Raw genomic sequence first — 18,385 nt, 5'->3', positions numbered from 1 at the left:
TGGTAATATTTTCAATAAAACTTCTTCTTTACAACCGATGTATTTATTAAAAGTTAAACGCATTACATTACACAGCAGTACAGCACAGAGCAACCATGAAAAGGACAGATAGCACCAAGTGTCAAAACGAGAAACTTCAAACATTTACAAAGACAGTTTGTACCATAGCATTCACAGATACACATAAACTACATTATAAATTTATATACTCAACAGCACGGAGAGCTTAATTTTCACAAAGAGCTCTAATCCCATGGAGAGCTTAATTTTCACAAAAAGCTCATATCGCACGGAAAGCTTAATTTTCACAAAAAACTCTCATCGCACGGAAAGCTTAATTTTCACAAAAAGCTCTCATCGCACGGAGAGCTTAATTTTCACAAAGAGCTCTAATCCCATGGAGAGCTTAATTTTCACAAAAAGCTCTATTCGCACGGAAAGCTTAATTTTCACAAAAAACTCTAATCACACGGAGCTTTATTTTCTCAAAAAACTCTCATCGCACGGAGAGCTTAATTTTTCTCATTAAGCTCTAATCGTGGGGAAAGCGAAATTTTAACAAAAAGCTCTAATCGCACGGAGAGCTTAATTTTCACAAAAAGCTCTAATCGCATGGAAAGCTTAATTTTCACAAAAAGCTCTTAACGCACGGAGAGCTTAATTTTCACAAAAAGCTCTAATCGCACGGAGAGCTTAATTTTCAGAAAAAGCTCTATTCGCACGGAAAGCTAAATTTTCATAAAAAAGCTCTATTCGCACGGAAAGCTTAATTTTCACAAAAAAAGCTCTAATCGCACGGAGAGCTTAATTTTCACAAAAACTAATCGCACGGAGAGCTTAAGTTTCACAAAAAGCTCTAATCACACGGAAAGCTTAATTTTCACAAGAAGATCTAATCACACAGAGAGCTTAATTTTCACAAGAAGCTCTAATCACACGGAAAGCTTAATTTTCATAAAAAGCTCTAATCGCACGGAAAGCTTAATATTCACTAAAAAATAATCGCATGGAGAGCTTAATTTTCATTAAAAGCTCTAATCGCACGGAGAGCTTAATTTTCACAAAAAACTAATCGCACGGAAAGCTTAATTTTCACAAAAAGCTCTAATCGCATGGAGAGCTTAATTTTCACAAAAAGCTCTAATCGCACAGAGAGCTTAATTTTCACAAGAAGCTTTAATCACACGGAGAGCTTAATTTTCATAAAAAGCTCTAATCGCACGGAAAGCTTAATATTCACTAAAAACTAATCGCATGGAGAGCTTAATTTTCATAAAAAGCTCTAATCACACGGAGAGCTTAATTTTCACAAAAAGCTCTAATCGCATGGAGAGCTTAATTTTCACAAAAAGCTCTAATCACACGGAAAGCTTAATTTTCACAAGAAGCTCTAATCACACAGAGAGCTTAATTTTCACAAGAAGCTCTAATCACACGGAGAGCTTAATTTTCACAAGAAGCTCTAATCGCACGGAGAGCTTAATTTTCACAAAAAGCTCTAATCACACAGAGAGCTTAATTTTCACAAGAAGCTCTAATCACACGGAGAGCTTAATTTTCACAAGAAGCTCTAATCGCACGGAGAGCTTAATTTTCACAAAAAGCTCTAATCACACAGAGAGCTTAATTTTCACAAGAAGCTCTAATCACACGGAGAGCTTAATTTTCATAAAAAGCTCTAATCGCACGGAGAGCTTAATTTTCACAAAAAGCTCTAATCGCATGGAGAGCTTAATTTTCACAAAAAGCTCTAATCACACAGAAAGCTTAATTTTCACAAGAAGCTCTAATCACACAGAGAGCTTAATTTTCACAAGAAGCTCTTATCACACGGAGAGCTTAATTTTCATAAAAAGCTATAATCGCACGGAAAGCTTAATATTCACTAAAAAATAATCGCATGGAGAGCTTAATTTTCATTAAAAGCTCTAATCGCACGGAGAGCTCAATTTTCACAAAAAACTAATCGCACGGAAAGCTTAATTTTCACAAAAAGCTCTAATCGCATGGAGAGCTTAATTTTCACAAAAAGCTCTAATCACACAGAAAGCTTAATTTTCACAAGAAGCTCTAATCACACAGAGAGCTTAATTTTCACAAGAAGCTCTTATCACACGGAGAGCTTAATTTTCATAAAAAGCTATAATCGCACGGAAAGCTTAATATTCACTAAAAAATAATCGCATGGAGAGCTTAATTTTCATTAAAAGCTCTAATCGCACGGAGAGCTTAATTTTCACAAAAAACTAATCGCACGGAAAGCTTAATTTTCACAAAAAGCTCTAATCGCATGGAGAGCTTAATTTTCACAAAAAGCTCTAATCACACGGAGAGCTTAATTTTCATAAAAAGCTCTAATCGCACGGAAAGCTTAATATTCACTAAAAACTAATCGCATGGAGAGCTTAATTTTCATCAAAGGCTCTAATCGCACGGAGCTTAATTTTCACAAAAAGCTCTAATCACACGGAGAGCTTAATTTTCACAAAAAGCTCTAATCGCATGGAGAGCTTAATTTTCACAAAAAGCTCATATCGCACGGAAAGCTTAATTTTCACAAAAAGCTCTAATCGCATGGAGAGCTTAATTTTCACAAAGAGCTCTAATCCCATGGAGAGCTTAATTTTCACAAAAAGCTCTAATCACACGGAAAGCTTAATTTTCACAAGAAGCTCTAATCACACGGAGAGCTTAATTTTCATAAAAAGCTCTAATCGCACGGAGAGCTTAATTTTCACAAAAAGCTCTAATCGCATGGAGAGCTTAATTTTCACAAAAAGCTCTAATCACACGGAAAGCTAAACCAAGTGGGAACAGTCGGCACAGGTGGGAACAACACGACGTTCCCGCCGCGCGCGCTCGTAGTCGTGGTTGAGTGCTGACGAAGTGCGTTGCTCTGGATTTTAAGCCATTGCATAGCTTCTATCGCGGGCCTTGAGCGCGGGGACCGAATCCAGAAATTTAGTAACGAAAAACCTCACGCTCCCCACTCCGACGGGCGCGGAGTTGTGGCTTGAAGGCACAGCTTGAAGCTATTGCATAATAGCTTTACCGCGGCAGTCCCCAAGTGCCACACGTCTTTTATTTATTCATATCTAGGAATAAACATGGTGAAATGAGCAGTTATATCTTGCAAAAACGATACTAGAAAATACACAAAATTGAAATCCAGTATCACATTTCATCAGTAAGTCGATTGTTATACTTATTTTTATGAAAATAAATCTAGCATCGCGGGGGTGAAGGGGAGGTGGGAGGCGGACACGCGCAGGCTCGCTCGCGCGCCTCACTACCGCCATGTTATCGTAGTGATGTGACCTGACCAACGCTGTACTCGATATAAAGTTTACTAGAAGAACTGTTTTTTAACAAATTATTTATTTAACTTTAAAATTAAAACTCTTTTAAAAATGTATTACTTATAAATAATTTGTGGTGTGTTTTGTATGATAGACTTTCTAATATTATGAATGCAAATGTATTATAGTGTAAATGTAAAGTATGTAATGTTACGATATATTTTCTGAACCGCTAAATTGATTTTGAAAATTTTATAGTAGAATGGATAAAATTAAATAAAAAAATTATTTATATGATTTATTATCATTTTAAATTACTAATTATTTCTTATTTTTATTTAACATTTTTAAAACATTATTATTATTGTTTCATTTATTATTAAAGAAATAGCACCAAAACCGAATTTTTATTTTATTAACTTAATATCGAACTCGTTTTTCTGATATTCATAAACATATTTTTTTAAGTACTTAAAATTAATACAAGAAATATTCAAATGGAATAAACACTTTATTCTCTTGGCAAACAAATTTAAAATGACATATATTTTATACTTTATTCATACATTTCTCCTTAAATAACATATTGAACATAAAATTTACATAAGATACATATTTATTTACATAACTTATCGATAGCTCGGCACGCAATCGATACCTACCCATCCCTATTTGTCACACACACATGTATAATGTATCTATAGCTCATCTGCCTACGATGCGCACTGAGGAATTTGTGCAATACACTCGCTCTATACTACTGTAATATATACTCTAAGCCTGCGTATGTTATCCATTACTGATCTTAGTTTTGAATAATGTTAATTATAAAAATAATATTGCTTTTGCATTTATCCAACACAGTCCTGACATTACATGCTCTGTGGTCCTGACATAGAAGACACTAGACAGTTGACATTTTTTTGACTTTGTATTTGACACTGAGAGATTGAGACGAAATTATTTTTATTTCTCAAGTCTCAACGTTCTCAAGTAGTTAATCAACATTTTGTTTTGTACGGTGCCTTTTTATGATCTATAAATGAATCTGATCAAATACATAATTTACAAATGTTAAGATACTATAACAGTTAACATTGCTCGTTGAAAAGTACGACTGAAAAAAAAATATAAGTAGGTAGTTCGAATGTAAACTTTACTATTAAGTTTACTGTCATTTTAATTTTAAATATAACCTGTCGGAGGTCTGTGTGAACTGGCTAATAGAGTGAAAATTTATCTAGTGCTTAGCGTGTAAGAATTATTAGTGATACAAAAGTGAGCATGGCGAAGGAAGAGGATGACGACAATTTGCCGGACAAAGACGCGGCAAAGGAGTTCTACGCTAAATACGAACCGAAAGAAATAATTGGACGGTACGTATTCACCTACTTATTTGTTATTTATAGTTTGTCTTAGCTAGTAGCTCGTACGTTGAGCGTATTGCGGCCAAATCGCGCTGACAAAAATCGTATTATAAGCTCAAGTCTCCCTAACACCAGCACTTGACAGACTTCGTGACCTTTGAATTATGCAAGTAGGTTAATCACTTCATAGTTGTTTCACTATATTTTTATCTGAAATAATAATTATTGATTATTTATTTATACATTCGTTAAAATGTCCTACATTATCAAATTAAAAAAAAAAAGAATTCAAAATACTTATAGTCATTATGTTTTAAAAAGATTTATGATGTTGGATAAGTGTTCCTTTGAGTGAAGCTAAATTGATGTTTATTGATTATGATTACAGCGAGATTGTGGACTCTCTCTTACCTAATGTCAATTAAAAATTAAAAGATTGTAAAACAGATTTACAAACAATATTTAATTCCTTTGTTAGTTTAGTAGAAAGTAAATATACCTACTTAAGCTTTGATTATAAATCTTTCATATTCAATTATCATTTATTAAATAAGTGCTCATTCCTAAAATAAGTAAACTAGTTTGATAAAAGAATAACAGAACTGTTGATAAAGTTGATAATTTCCAGTTATAATACATGAAATCCATTTCGTCCTCAACAGAGGCATCAGTTCCACAGTAAGACGATGTATAGAAAAAGAGACAGGTCGGGAATACGCGGCCAAGATCATAGACCTCAGTCAGGAGTCTCAAGACGGGGTGGACACACAAACCATGAGAGATGCAACTCGGCAAGAGATCAGCATCCTGAGGATGGTCGCAGGGCATCCCTATATTAGTGAGTGAGTTGTTAACAGTATTGCATGTGTTTAGTTAACTGTTTTGTTAATATTGTAATCGGCATGCTTTTCAAAACTTATAATTCCTCAGTGTACAAAGCGCACAATAGTAATTATTAGAGATGCGCCGAATAGTGGTTTAACCGAATAACCGAATACCGAATACTATTCGGTTAAAACCTTACCGAACCGAATATTCGGCCGAATTATTCGGTTCAATGTTTTGACGTGCTTTGATGCGTAAACCGGTTCTAACGGGTCCATAGAGATCTATTCTGTGATCTGTGAACGGGTCGCAAGTAGCTGCTGGCTCGGTGGCGAGCGAGCCTTACCTTACCACCCACCCGCCCGCGCACTCCGTGCCGTCTCAGTTGTGTTGAAACATCGCACGAATACGTTACAAATTAAAACAAAAAAAGATTAACATTTTTATTGTTTAAAAGTTTTATATTTTTACTTTAAGTTAATGTTTGCAATATGAGCGGACGTAAAAGATCGCGAGCTTGGGACTTTTTTGATGAAATGCAAGATGACAAAACAAAAGTTAAGTGTAATTTGTGTGATTGCATTATTTCTCGTGGTGGAGTAGGGCGCAGTGCCAGTGAATGTTGACTATAATAGTTTAAAAAATTAATTAAAGTATAATCAATATTAAATGCTAACTAAGTGCTAATAATAAACATGATTAAATTACGTTGATGTAAATTTACAAAATAAATGTTGGTTTGAAATGTAATGATTGTTTTATTTTATATACCTTAGGTTCAACACATGCTTCATAGGATTTCTTTAACTTGTATGTAAATTGTAAGCTTGTATGACATAAATCATTCATAATATGAAGTTATTTATTAAGTTCTATAGCCAAAAGAAAGTAGAAATCCTCATACCGAATATATTCGGCACCTTAACCGAATAATTCGGCCGAATACGAATAGTGAAAAATATTCCGAATATGCCGAATACCGAATATGTATTCGGTATTCGGCGCATCCCTAGTAATTACATTAGAAGCAAATGTGATGTGGAGCAATTTAAACAATACTGGTACTATGTATAAAATCCCAATGGGTTTATAGGATCTCAACTATTGATAAAACAAGATAAATTATTATGAATACAAAAACCTGACTGCAAAACTTACAATTAATTACTTTTTGCATCACAAAATTTCATCATGTAAAAGGAATGTAAGGAATGAATTCGAAAATGTACAATATATGGAGTTTAATCATAAAAAGTAATAAAAATATATACAGCTTTGACATTTGAACCAAATAAATTTGAGTTCAATGCGCAGATAAATAACATAATTCCGATTTTTAAATAAACAACAATATAAAATATCAATACTTATTAAATCGTAATCTAAATTGATTGTTTCCTATTTTGAAGCTCTGTTGAAATGAAAAAAAATTATTTATATAGAAAAGCTAAATGGTTAATATCGGATATATAATGTGCATACACAAAAACTTACTATTAAGGTACATATGTGACCCACTGATTCACCTACAATACTTAAAATTGATCACAGCAAACATCTACGTACATGAAAATTGCGAATATAATTCAGACATGCATAAAACGGGGCATGTGATGTGTGTATGTATTTTACAAGAACTAAATTCAAATAGAAGTAACAAATAAAACAATTGTTTCCAGTTGAGCTGCAAGACGTGTTCGAATCGGAGACGTTCATCTTCCTGGTGTTTGAGCTGTGCAAGAATGGGGAGCTGTTTGACTACCTCACGTCTGTGGTCACGCTCTCGGAGAAGAAGACGCGATACATCATGAGGTCAGAGCTCTTGTTTATTCATAACAGCTTATGTTATAGTAATAAAACTATGAAAATGAAAAAATGAAAATGAAAATGAAAAATTATTTATTTCAGCAAAAACACAGTATGTAACAAAACAAAATTTAACAACATCATATTTTGCTGTCACTTATTATACAATATACTTATTGACTGTAGCTCCCACACTAAGAGAACTTGTGTCGTGGGAGCTGGTACGATTATAAAGAATGGATTTGCTCGTGGTACCGTAATTGTTGATTAAAAAGATTTAAAATAACTAATTTAAATATAAGATATGAATTGAGTACAACTAATGAACTAAATTTAAAAAAAATAAATATAAATAAATAGATACCTAACTATATCAATAAATAAAATAAGTTAAATAAGTAAATAAATTAAAGTTAAAATAAATAAAATTATAAGATACATACAATATAATGTAAATAAACAATAATTTATATTAATTCAATGTATTGAGACAAGAAGCTTTTCTGTTTGTGTGTAATTTAATGATTTTAAATAGCATGTAATAACTTTTTTAGCTTTAAAAATAGAAAAACTCTTAATGTTACATTTTAAATTTATTTTATTATATATAAAGATGCCAATATATGGGTTCATGCGCTTAGCGAATGTTGAGTGTGTAGTTATGTTTGGAATTTTGAAGACACGCTTTTTTACAAGATCTTTGTAATCAACTAAATTTAAGATAGATTTATGATAGATAGACTATAGTGTATTGTTTGTACAAATTTGGGTTGAGGGTTATTTTTAATGCAATAAATATTAAAATAATATTAAATTGTAAATAAATATAATAATATGTGCACATCATGAAGATTACACTTATTGAGAAATAAATAGAATATTTCAAATCAATTAATAAATATTTTACACTCCTACAGCCTATCCAAAAATGCTGATTAATTTCCTCTACAATGATTTGAAACAAATTGCTTACATTTTTGTTATCAAATACAATTATATAACCGAAAGTCGTTAGTATTTAATATTTATCTTGTAGCCGCGTTGACCAAAATTAATGACGTCATTCGTCAAGTCATATCGCTCTAGTTTATATTTAGCATCTATTTATAGCGTAAAAGCGACTACTGACGACTTTATTGTCCATTTAACGACTTGTATATGAGTGGTGCATACATGTTTTGATAGATTATTTAAGAATAATCTAAGACGTTTTTCACAATTTCATATTGAGTTCATTTGCACCTGAAATCGATACATATATCGCTACAATTATGAATTCTCTAGTGTACCATGTTTGCGCATTTATTTAGCTCATTTTGTCATAACAATCACAATATTTGAAGGATTAAAAAAACAACGATTTTGAAATAAACTTGGGTGGTATTGAAAATTATAAAACTTGTAGATAGATATAAAATAAAACAAGAAAGTCACTTTATCGGTCATAAAATATATTGAGGCGAGATTCGAGAGCTTTGTTTGTTTAGTTTTAAACAATATCAAAATTCCCCTGTTGCAATTATTATTTCTGGGTTAAATAAGTTTCATTATAAAACATCGTAAGCAATGATAAGTAAAAAGTAGATGTATCATATAGAAATGTGGCAAATTATACACATTTTAATTCAGTTGTCTCTTTTTCGCTCACTATAGTCGAATCATGCCGTTTCACTTTAACGTCTAATCGTGTGTGCGTTAGTTTGCCGTTTTTGAACATCGAATGTTGTAATGGTAACCTACCTACATCTTTTACTTGTAATATAATTGCAGACAAGTGCTGGAGGGCGTGCGGCACGTGCACAGCAAGCGCATCGTGCACCGCGATCTGAAGCCGGAGAACATCCTGCTGGACGACCAGCTCAATGTCAAGATCACTGACTTCGGGTTTGCCAAGCTGCTCGCTGATGGGGAGAAGCTCTTCGGTGAGTGGTATCCTCTCTAGTGACACGATAATAAGTAATCCTCGAAAGTCAGTAATTCTATAAGTGATAAACGAAGATCTTCTAAGTCCAGTCGTTTTTAACACACATATAATAGCTTCACATGAATGTTTATACAAAATTATTCCTTTGGGCTTGATATTGACCAACTTTAAATGGGTGAATTATTTATCAAACTTGGTACACTTTTCAAGGATCAGTGACAATACAATAATTTCATAATATTAAAGCGTATTGCGTAAAGATAGTATCGCAGATGAATGCTATCGATTCTTAGTACATATTAAAATTCAGACGTTAGGTCTTTCGCTAAATTTAACCTATATTCACGGTATATCGATTCGACATAAACACAGTGCATGTGGTGTTCCAGAGCTGTGCGGCACGCCGGGCTACCTGGCGCCGGAGACGCTGAAGGCCAACATGTTCGAGGACGCGCCCGGATACGGACACGAGGTCGATATGTGAGTGCATGCTTTATTTCACTTTGCAGTGACAGTCCGTGAAATTAATTCAACCATTATTCCAATGAAAAAAAAATGTTCCTATGTTCCAAATGAAATATGTAACACATTGTTTTGAAATATGTAAGTTTCTGTTCTTGGTTGAATTGCACAGTATGTACACACCCTTCTAACACTAATTTGTCGTGACGTAACATATTCTGCAACCTCATTTGACGGTCTGAAGTCAGGTGCGAATCGCTCATGCATAGCGGTGGCACCAACTTCAGCCCGTTCATTAAGTTTCGCAATCACTCTACCTATACTAATTACTTGCAATAAAATAAATACATTAATTGTGGTAAGTTGAGTAAACTATTTTAAATTGTCAAGAAAAAAATATAATTATCTACATTGTAAATAAGTAATTGAAAAATTCCTTTTCAGATGGGCGTGCGGCGTCATCATGTTCACTTTGTAAGTATATTTAAATATATTTTTACTGAGTCTTATATATTATACAGGTAAATTAGCTTGGAGAAATTTTTGCATATGTAGTGGTGTGTATATTACTCAGATCTTAGAGCGCGTTTCCACTATATCGTTCTGGCCTATACAAAAATGTTTCGATATCCTAACATTACTATTTAATTTTATACTTATTCCTAGCAACACTTTTGTTTTCAATAAAAACAAGTTTTTATTTGAAAGAAAATGGTTTTGACTTTATAAAAAAAAATATATCATTCAATTTTACGTCCTTGAGCAAACGACAAGGCGACTACCGTGAAACAATAAAATGTCGTGTCCATAATAATTTGTTTCATAATTAATATTTGACCATAATAATTACGAAACAAAACAAATAAATAAATCGTCACTTGATAGTGGAAAGTGGAAACACGCACAAAACCAAAATAAACCAGTTTACGCTGTCCGCAGGTGCCACGTGCAGTGAGCAGTCGTTTGGTACCGTTAGAACATAAAGCACACATTTCATTCAAAAATTATAATTATTATGTACGTAGTTTAATTGATAAATTATGTATTTGTTGCTTGTTGTTATTATTTGTTATTATTGTTATAATATTTGTTGAAGTGAATTACATGTCCCGCAGCCGGAGGCCCCAAATGAAAACTCAGATGTACTTAAAAACTACATTTAATAGCTAAAATGAGACTTTTACACCCATGTCTGCACGATGCAGACCGGAGTTAAAGAATGAATTTATACAGTTTAATAATTATAAAGACGTAAGCTTGGATGCTAACTAAGGGAAATCGCATCCACATTCTATTCCCGTGCGAACGGCGTATTCAGCAGTTTTGTATGAAGGCAGGGCCATAACTAGTGTTTAATTTGTGTGTAAGTGTTGTAACTTTATATTGTTAATTCAATATGGCTCCAGTGTTAAAACATGGTCGAGGCAAGCCTTTGACTTCTCAAACTAAAGAATTAAACTTTAAGTGTCGTTTCTTTTTCAGGTTAGTAAATTTTTCATTTTAGTAACATTGTTAATGTAAAAGTTATATGTATGTTAAATGTGCAAATATTAAAATAAAGTCTCATCTTTTTCAGAGGAGAAACACATATAGTTTAATTTAAAATCCCTTATATATATAAAATAAAAACTAAAAATAAAATGTTGTTTTATTTTATTTGCTGACCATACACTACTACAAACGCAAAAATTTCTCCAAGCTAATTTACCTGTAGTTTTGTTTTTAAACAATTTAAGCATCGTTCATTTAGAAATAAATATACATAGGAATTTCTTAAAATGAAAACTTTTACTGTATATACTGTTCCGTGTAATATAAAGATTTAAATGAGAATTTCAATAAATTCAGTTCAGTAGTAAAAATAAATGTCGCCATAAAAGCTACTTCGTGCGTGTCGCGAGTACCAGGCGATCAGAACTAACGTGCAGGTGGTTGCAGGCTGGTGGGCTGCCCGCCGTTCTGGCACCGCAAGCAGATGGTGATGCTGCGCAACATCATGGAGGGCCGCTACTCCTTCACCAGCCCCGAGTGGGCCGACATCTCGGGTGAGAATCGAAAAAAAGTAAAGTTAAAACACTCCTTGCAAAATGGCAAATTCTATATGAAGTCTTCGATACCAATAAATTATTAAATTGCACGATTGAACCTAATATAAACCGTTTATCGGTGTAGTATTCAGTACTGTTTTTCCAATAAAATATTTTCCATCATCAACACGTTATATCCAACAGAGGACCCCAAAGATCTCATTCGCAAGTGCCTAGTGGTGGAGCCGGAGGAGCGGATCGGCATAGAGGACGCACTTGCTCACCCGTTCTTCAACGCGAAGGTATACCGCCGCGCCAATCCTGAGCGCCTAGTACTTTATTTATCAATTAAAAGCTATTTTTTTAAATTTGAGCAAACCTAAAAATATTTTTCTGTTTGAATTGGCTATAATAATTGTTAGGGCTGTTTCACTATGTCCAAAAAATTTATATTTCCTTCTTCTAATAGCTGCGCCTGCTAAATTATTGTATATTATGTCAGTTATCAGTGTTGAAAATAGCTTTTAAATATAAATTAATCACAAAAGTCCATTACTTAATCGACTAGATTGAACCCAAAACTAGCTAGATATGTTTAAAAAGTATAAAAGTATGTTAAAGTGTAGTTTACATGTTGCTAAACTAACATATTTGTTATAGAAATATAATTATTTGGGACTTAACTAGGACATTGTGAAACAGGCACTTAATAAATACGATAGCATGGCTATATTTTCTTCTATTTAAAATGTTATACAGAGACAAATGCTCAACATGCACCGATACAGTGTATGGGCACAGTACGCTTGGAAAGCACCGTATATAGTTTATTTTTATTCGATCGATATGTGCGTGTTGCAGGTTCGATAATAATTATTATTAATAAGTCCCCTTTTCTCAATTTTATTTGATTGCTGTATTTTAATGAACTGAAAAATATTATACAAATGATTTTAATAGACTTTTAACAATAGTTTGAATAGGAAGTCTTCCTGTTCAATATCGATAGTAATGAAATTTTTACTTTTCGCAAATTAACTTTATAAAACGAATCGTGAGTTAGTATGTTTCGAAACAAATTTTAATAAATTAGTTCGATCCACGAGCGATATTATATCCTAACTCAAAGCTGGAGGGTATTTTGTATTTTCCCATTTAACATACCCGGTATCAGTAGTTCGATTCTATACTGTAACTCAAAGTGCGAAAGTCGCAATTGGCCTGCAACACGCACCTCCACTGGGTCGCATGTCTGACCGTGTGTTGTCTCAGCTGTGGGACCAGGACGTGACGCCGCTCAAGAAGACCTACTCCACCGCCAGCCGCCGGATGTCGCGCATCGACCAGATCGCCATGGTAACTATGCGCTTGGCATGACACGGAATGTGCACGATAAAATACACACTGACACGTAAAACTACTCACACACACACACACACGTTAAACGACGCACTCACACGTAATACTACGCACTCACACGTAAAACTACGCACTCACACGTAAAACTACGCACTCTCACGTAAAACTACGCACTCTCACGTAAAACTACGCACTCACACGTAAAACTACGCACTCACACGTTAATCGATGCACTCACTTGTTAAACTGCCCACTCACACATAAAACTACTCATACTCTAACACAAGTCTTTTGACACGCTAAATAAAACAACCCATACTCACAATCACACGATTAATGCGTAGTTCTCAACGTTAATGCAATATGTGGTGATGGATGGGTTGATTAAATGCACTGAAATTAATTTGTAGATTGCAAAGCTCTTTTGTTAGTGCATATAGGCTTTGTAAGAATAGAACTAAAGAACGACACTTATCCAAAAAAAAACCTTCATTTATTAATGCTGTTATAACTTAGCAATTTAATAATTCGTCGCGAAAATAATTTGGAAGCTGGGTAAATTGAATAAAACTTAATTATAACGTGAAACTGGGAACGCTACACTAAACTCTGACACTATTACAGTTGCACGTTTGCATGTTTTACACTAATTTACTAGAATAGTTTAGTATATAGATTGGTATGTGTTAGATAGTTTCTATTTTGCCATAAGTAATGTCCTTTAAAAAAAAGTAAATGTTATTTCAATTGTATGTATGTTGTATTGTTTATAAAATATTTTTTCTCCAATATTTTTTATTTATTTGTGTTACAAATGGTTTGGTGGTGACCACTTTGCATAAATTGACGATACTTACATATTGTGATGAATAGTGCATAATGCACCCATAATGCATCGAGTCCTTATTTTTAAGATGACCCGTTTTCATTACTCAGATTTTTTCAGTTTTACGCAACAAAAAATTGTCATTAATATTATTTAGTTTTAAAAATGCTGTTTTTCAAAGCAACGACATCTAGTATAGGAACGACTGACTGACTGACAATCGTTATTTTAAATCGTGGGTTCGGGGTAGAGGTTCTATATGGATTTAAAAAAAAAGCGGACTCGTATATTATTTAGTTGTTATTATTATCAATACTTATGACCGGTTTCACTGCTAATTTATTGCATTGTATACGAAAAATCGTATTTGAAAAAGTGTTAAAACGCTATAAGTTATACCGTTTTGACACTTTTTCAAATACATTCGTCATTTCAACTGCCGATTTAGCAGTCGTGAAGCCGGTCATCGGTATTATTATAACGTGTGTGCGTGTGCTTGTGCAGGCGCTGAGGGCGGGCGGGTGGAGCGCGCGCGCGCGGCTGCGCGTGGCGCTGTGCGCGGTGCGCGCCGCCGTGCGCCTGCGCCGCCTGCCGCACGCCGCCGCCACCGCGCTGCCGCTGCGGGACGCGCTGCAAGACCCCTACACGCTGCGCGTGCTGCGGAAGGTAACCCCCACCCCCCACCACACACAACACACACTGTACTATCTAATTATCTATATCATAAAGGTAACAAATTTGTTTGGTCAACCAAACTGAACACGCTGATGTCTTGAATTACTGGTCCGATTTTATCAAGGAAAGCTATTATAACTCGTAAGACGAAAAGCTAAGTAATAAGTCGATAAACAAAAAAATAAATTAAAACTCACACTTTACTGACATTAAATTGCGACATTATGTCAGATAGTGCCAGACGGAGTAAAATCGAGGCTCACCTTCTATTAACTATTTATTTCTTGTGTCTGTAATTGTAATCATTATCGTATTTTTCCGTAAAGCCAAAGACGTTTTTAACCCGTCTCTCCGCATTTTCGTCAAATCCTGGCACGAAACCTACATACCACATGACATAACTCGACATTATATAATTATTAGTATACCTCCGAGACAAATGTACCATTTAATATGAAATTTAAACATATCGTTGTGCAGGTGATAGACGGTTGCGCGTTCCGCGTGTACGGGCACTGGGTGAAGAAGGGCGAGGGGCAGAACCGCGCGGCGCTGTTCGAGAACACGCCCAAGACCGAGCTGAAGAGCCTGTACGTGAGCAACCTGAGCCGGTAGGCCTGCTGCACCGCCGCCAAGCGCTGCGACCCTGGTACCACGGTGAGATGCATACAATAACTGATTAATTAGAAATTATTGTTTTATTATTTATTTATAAATTGTTTTAATTAATTTTAATTCAGTTTACAATATGATAAACACAGGTATCGTTACGATTTTTTTTTAAATATTCACATTAGTGTTTGTACTGGGTTGTAGGGTCCGTACAGAGTAAATAAAAGAATTAAGTACAATATTTGCCTTTATTGCGTTAACTCTATAATATGGTTTGGTTAATGAGTACGCGCGATTTCTATGGTTATCGAATGCGGCCCTACAACCCCATATTATAGTGTTGTTATTTCGATAGTCCGATGTCGGTGGTGATACTCTGATGAAAAATCCAAAATCGGCAAAATCTTATTGATTATGTATATTTACAATCAAGTATCTTTAGCATATCAGATTACGCGAGTCTTTTTTTTTTTTTTTTTTTTTATTTTTTTTTATTTGGTCCGCTAACTGGACGTTCCAACATTAAGAAATGGTGAAAATACAATCATAATCTTTGTGACTTTTAGTTGGACGGCCTTCTAAGAGCGAACACAACATGCAACAATTATATAAACCTACACTTATAATAATAATTAAAAATAACAATTAAAACATAATATTAGTTACATATTTGTTAGAGAAAAGAAAACTTTTTTGATTGTACTGACCGATGCATTAAACAAGTCGAGCTCATGGCAGACAGTGTTATAAGAGGTACACATGCGGTTGATAGGTGAATTTTGGCCGTATTTAGTGCGACATAGATTTAAGTTAAAGGTCTTATGAGTGTGGATACGGGAACCAATTCTTGGCGCGTTCAAATTTAGGAGACCCAGCAGATCAGGACTGTCCACCAAACCATGAAGAACCTTGTATAAGAAAACCATGTCCGCTGACTTACGCCTTATAACTAGGGAAGTCATATTATAGTGTTCAAGCCTAGAAAAAAGTCTTGGGGCGGCTTTAAAATATCTCATTTAACCCGATAGAGTTAAACTACCGAACTATGATGTTCAATAAAATTATACTTTGATTCCATCAAGATAAAATTTTATTATAATTTAATTATAATTGTCATTAAGTTAATTAAGGAACCCAAAGCAATATCATATACATACATTAAGACGATATAGTACAAAGATATTCCTGTTAAAAATTAATTACCTCAAGGTAACAAGCCCAAGTGAGGCATTACGTCACCTCTTCATTATTTCTGTTCGCCTGATGGTTACGTGAAATTTACACTTTCGATTCTTTCGGCAAATGAGAAGTCTATTTTATGGTCTTGTGAGTTGATTTCCGAAAATTATTATGATTAGTATTTTGTTTATCGTCATTCCAGGAACGTTTTTGGTTAAATTGGATTTTAAGAATAAATATTACGTATTTCTGGGGTCCCAATGAGTGATCTTAAAAATTTAAAAAGGTGGATTTGCGACGCCGTATCTACCCTCCTCCCTACCACGGTTAAATTTTATATGAAAAAGGTCGTTTCAGGACAATTTTTCAATGTAGCCTTAAAAAAATTCCAGGTAACAAAACCAACAAAAATTTAAACCAGTTCTTATCATAGGTATACTGCACGTATTATTAATTAAGTAAATTGCAATTCGTAATCGATATGACCGAAGATAGGTCGAATTTTATTACATAATTAAATAAATGAAATTGCGGATTCCTCCGAACGCCATCTCGTGATCAGTGCCTGAAGTTTGGTAATAGTTCTCGAGTTTTGTGAATAGATGGCGCCACTGTATTGTATTGTATCGCAGTTGGCTAGGAGAGGGCGGAGTGCGGAGGGTCCCGCTCCCGGTCGGCCACGTGCGGCCGGCACGGGACGACGCCTCCGTGGCCCGACTCGGCCTAAAGTCGCGCCGTAAAAGGGAAATTTATGCGATTCCTTTTGTTTCAGAGGAGTCGACGTACCAGGGCGGCAGAAGTGGCGAGACGTGCCGCGAGGTTGGTCGGCGCGAGTCGCCAGTAGTCTGTAGTTAGTAACGACGCAGGCAATAAGTCATTTGTGATCTATTACGTTAGTTAGATTCTAAATTCTTGTATGCGTAGTATTATTCAGTTGTGATAACTGGTGTGATGTCGAGTTCTGTTTTGGCACGTTTCGAGTTACTTTTCTACGATCGACCACTCGTTCGAATTATATTAGCCTATAAGTTATGTAATATATAATGTACATTATATTTATGGATGTTTAAATTTGTATTTGTTTTAATGCAAAGGAATGTTATTCAATACACTATTATAAGTATATTTTTTATTTTACTTATATCCCTTTTCATTTTTATTCCCTCATTAAAATTTATATCGTATGTATTACATCTTTAATAGCATATAATAATATGTCCCAATATAATATTCTATATAATATACAGATAGAATTTATATTTAAGTAATTCATTTGGTAAGGAAAACTTTATTGGCTATGAAGAAATTATAAAATATCACAGTAGTGTTTATTAGTAGTTAAATATGTAATTATGTATTAAGTATTTAGAATCGTAAGTATTTTATTAAGTTTAGAAGTATTTTTGTGAATAAATAATTGTATTTTCCAATTTCTTTTTCTTTGCCTAGATTTAGCATTTTTCTATGTAAAGGTATGGACATAAAAAATGCAGTTTTAAAGTTTAATAGTTGAATGAACTGATATGAAAGATTGCAGAGTAATAAAATAAGAAGGAAATAGTTAAAAACAAAACATAATAATTGTTTTAATATTGATTATTAATTGATAATTACTAATTAGTAATGATAAACAGTTAGCTCTACCTGTTTATCGAATAATAGTTTATTTTTTTATCGACACAATGATTTCGACTACACATGAAAACTATGACAACTCGTCGACCGATCACACCGACGTGCCATATCACACATACATCACACAATAAGTTCAATCGCACTTTACATTTAAATGGTAGAATGAGAACTCGCAAGCATAGCACGTTGCTCAAATGTGTTAGCCGCAAACGGCACGGCGAAGTTTTGATTCGCAACGTAACAAAGTGAAAGTCGGGCGGGGCGCGGGAGGGGGGCGCGGTGCGGTGCGGGGCGCGGCGCGTGGGGCGCGTGAATGGGCCGGCGGTAAACAAGCGCGCTGCAGCGGTGCAGCGCGGCGCGCATCGATCGCGCGCATTGGGCCGGCGCGC

At 34.5% G+C, this 18,385-nt stretch overlaps 2 protein-coding genes across 6 annotated transcripts in view; one reads left to right on the top strand and one right to left on the bottom strand.

Moving 5' to 3' along the window:
- The window catches only part of LOC149479161 (uncharacterized), a 53,661-nt gene extending 35,392 nt beyond the window's left edge, over positions 1–18,269 (bottom strand). For 4 of the 5 annotated variants that reach the window (XR_016317364.1, XR_016317361.1, XR_016317362.1 and 1 more), the window contains exon 1: positions 18,006–18,269. The gene's annotated coding sequence lies outside the window, so the exon portion shown is untranslated. The remainder of the gene's footprint in view (positions 1–18,005) is intronic. The other variant, XR_016317365.1, reaches the window with a different exon arrangement.
- PhKgamma (phosphorylase kinase gamma) lies at positions 4,237–17,486 on the top strand. The gene is made up of 12 exons (XM_089708859.1): positions 4,237–4,675; positions 5,329–5,504; positions 7,171–7,303; positions 9,068–9,219; positions 9,611–9,701; positions 10,128–10,157; positions 11,622–11,728; positions 11,915–12,012; positions 12,983–13,066; positions 14,400–14,561; positions 15,051–15,227; positions 17,134–17,486. The coding sequence occupies exons 1-11, from the start codon at positions 4,584–4,586 to the stop codon at positions 15,183–15,185; spliced, it is 1,260 nt and encodes a 419-aa protein (XP_089564985.1). The 5' UTR covers positions 4,237–4,583; the 3' UTR covers positions 15,186–15,227; positions 17,134–17,486.
- Positions 18,270–18,385: the final 116 nt, after the last annotated feature.

This window comes from Colias philodice, chromosome 21 (assembly GCF_061535455.1).
Source record: "Colias philodice isolate Cphi_HAF_F1 chromosome 21, ilColPhil1 Martin Lab GWU primary, whole genome shotgun sequence".
NCBI classification, from domain to species: Eukaryota; Metazoa; Arthropoda; class Insecta; order Lepidoptera; family Pieridae; genus Colias; species Colias philodice.
Note: the sequence above shows the minus strand (reverse complement) of the source record. Positions and strands in the feature narration are given on the sequence as shown.

What these genes read in the sequence shown, in the direction of transcription:
- PhKgamma (XM_089708859.1), top strand. Translation starts at nt 4,584, where the DNA reads ATGGCGAAGGAAGAGGATGACGACAATTTGCCGGACAAAGACGCGGCA. An exon ending in CGAGTGGGCCGACATCTCGG is followed by an intron (nt 11,729 to 11,914) that starts GTGAGAATCGAA and finishes TATATCCAACAG; the next exon opens with AGGACCCCAAAGATCTCATT. An exon ending in CGCTGCGCGTGCTGCGGAAG is followed by an intron (nt 14,562 to 15,050) that starts GTAACCCCCACC and finishes ATCGTTGTGCAG; the next exon opens with GTGATAGACGGTTGCGCGTT.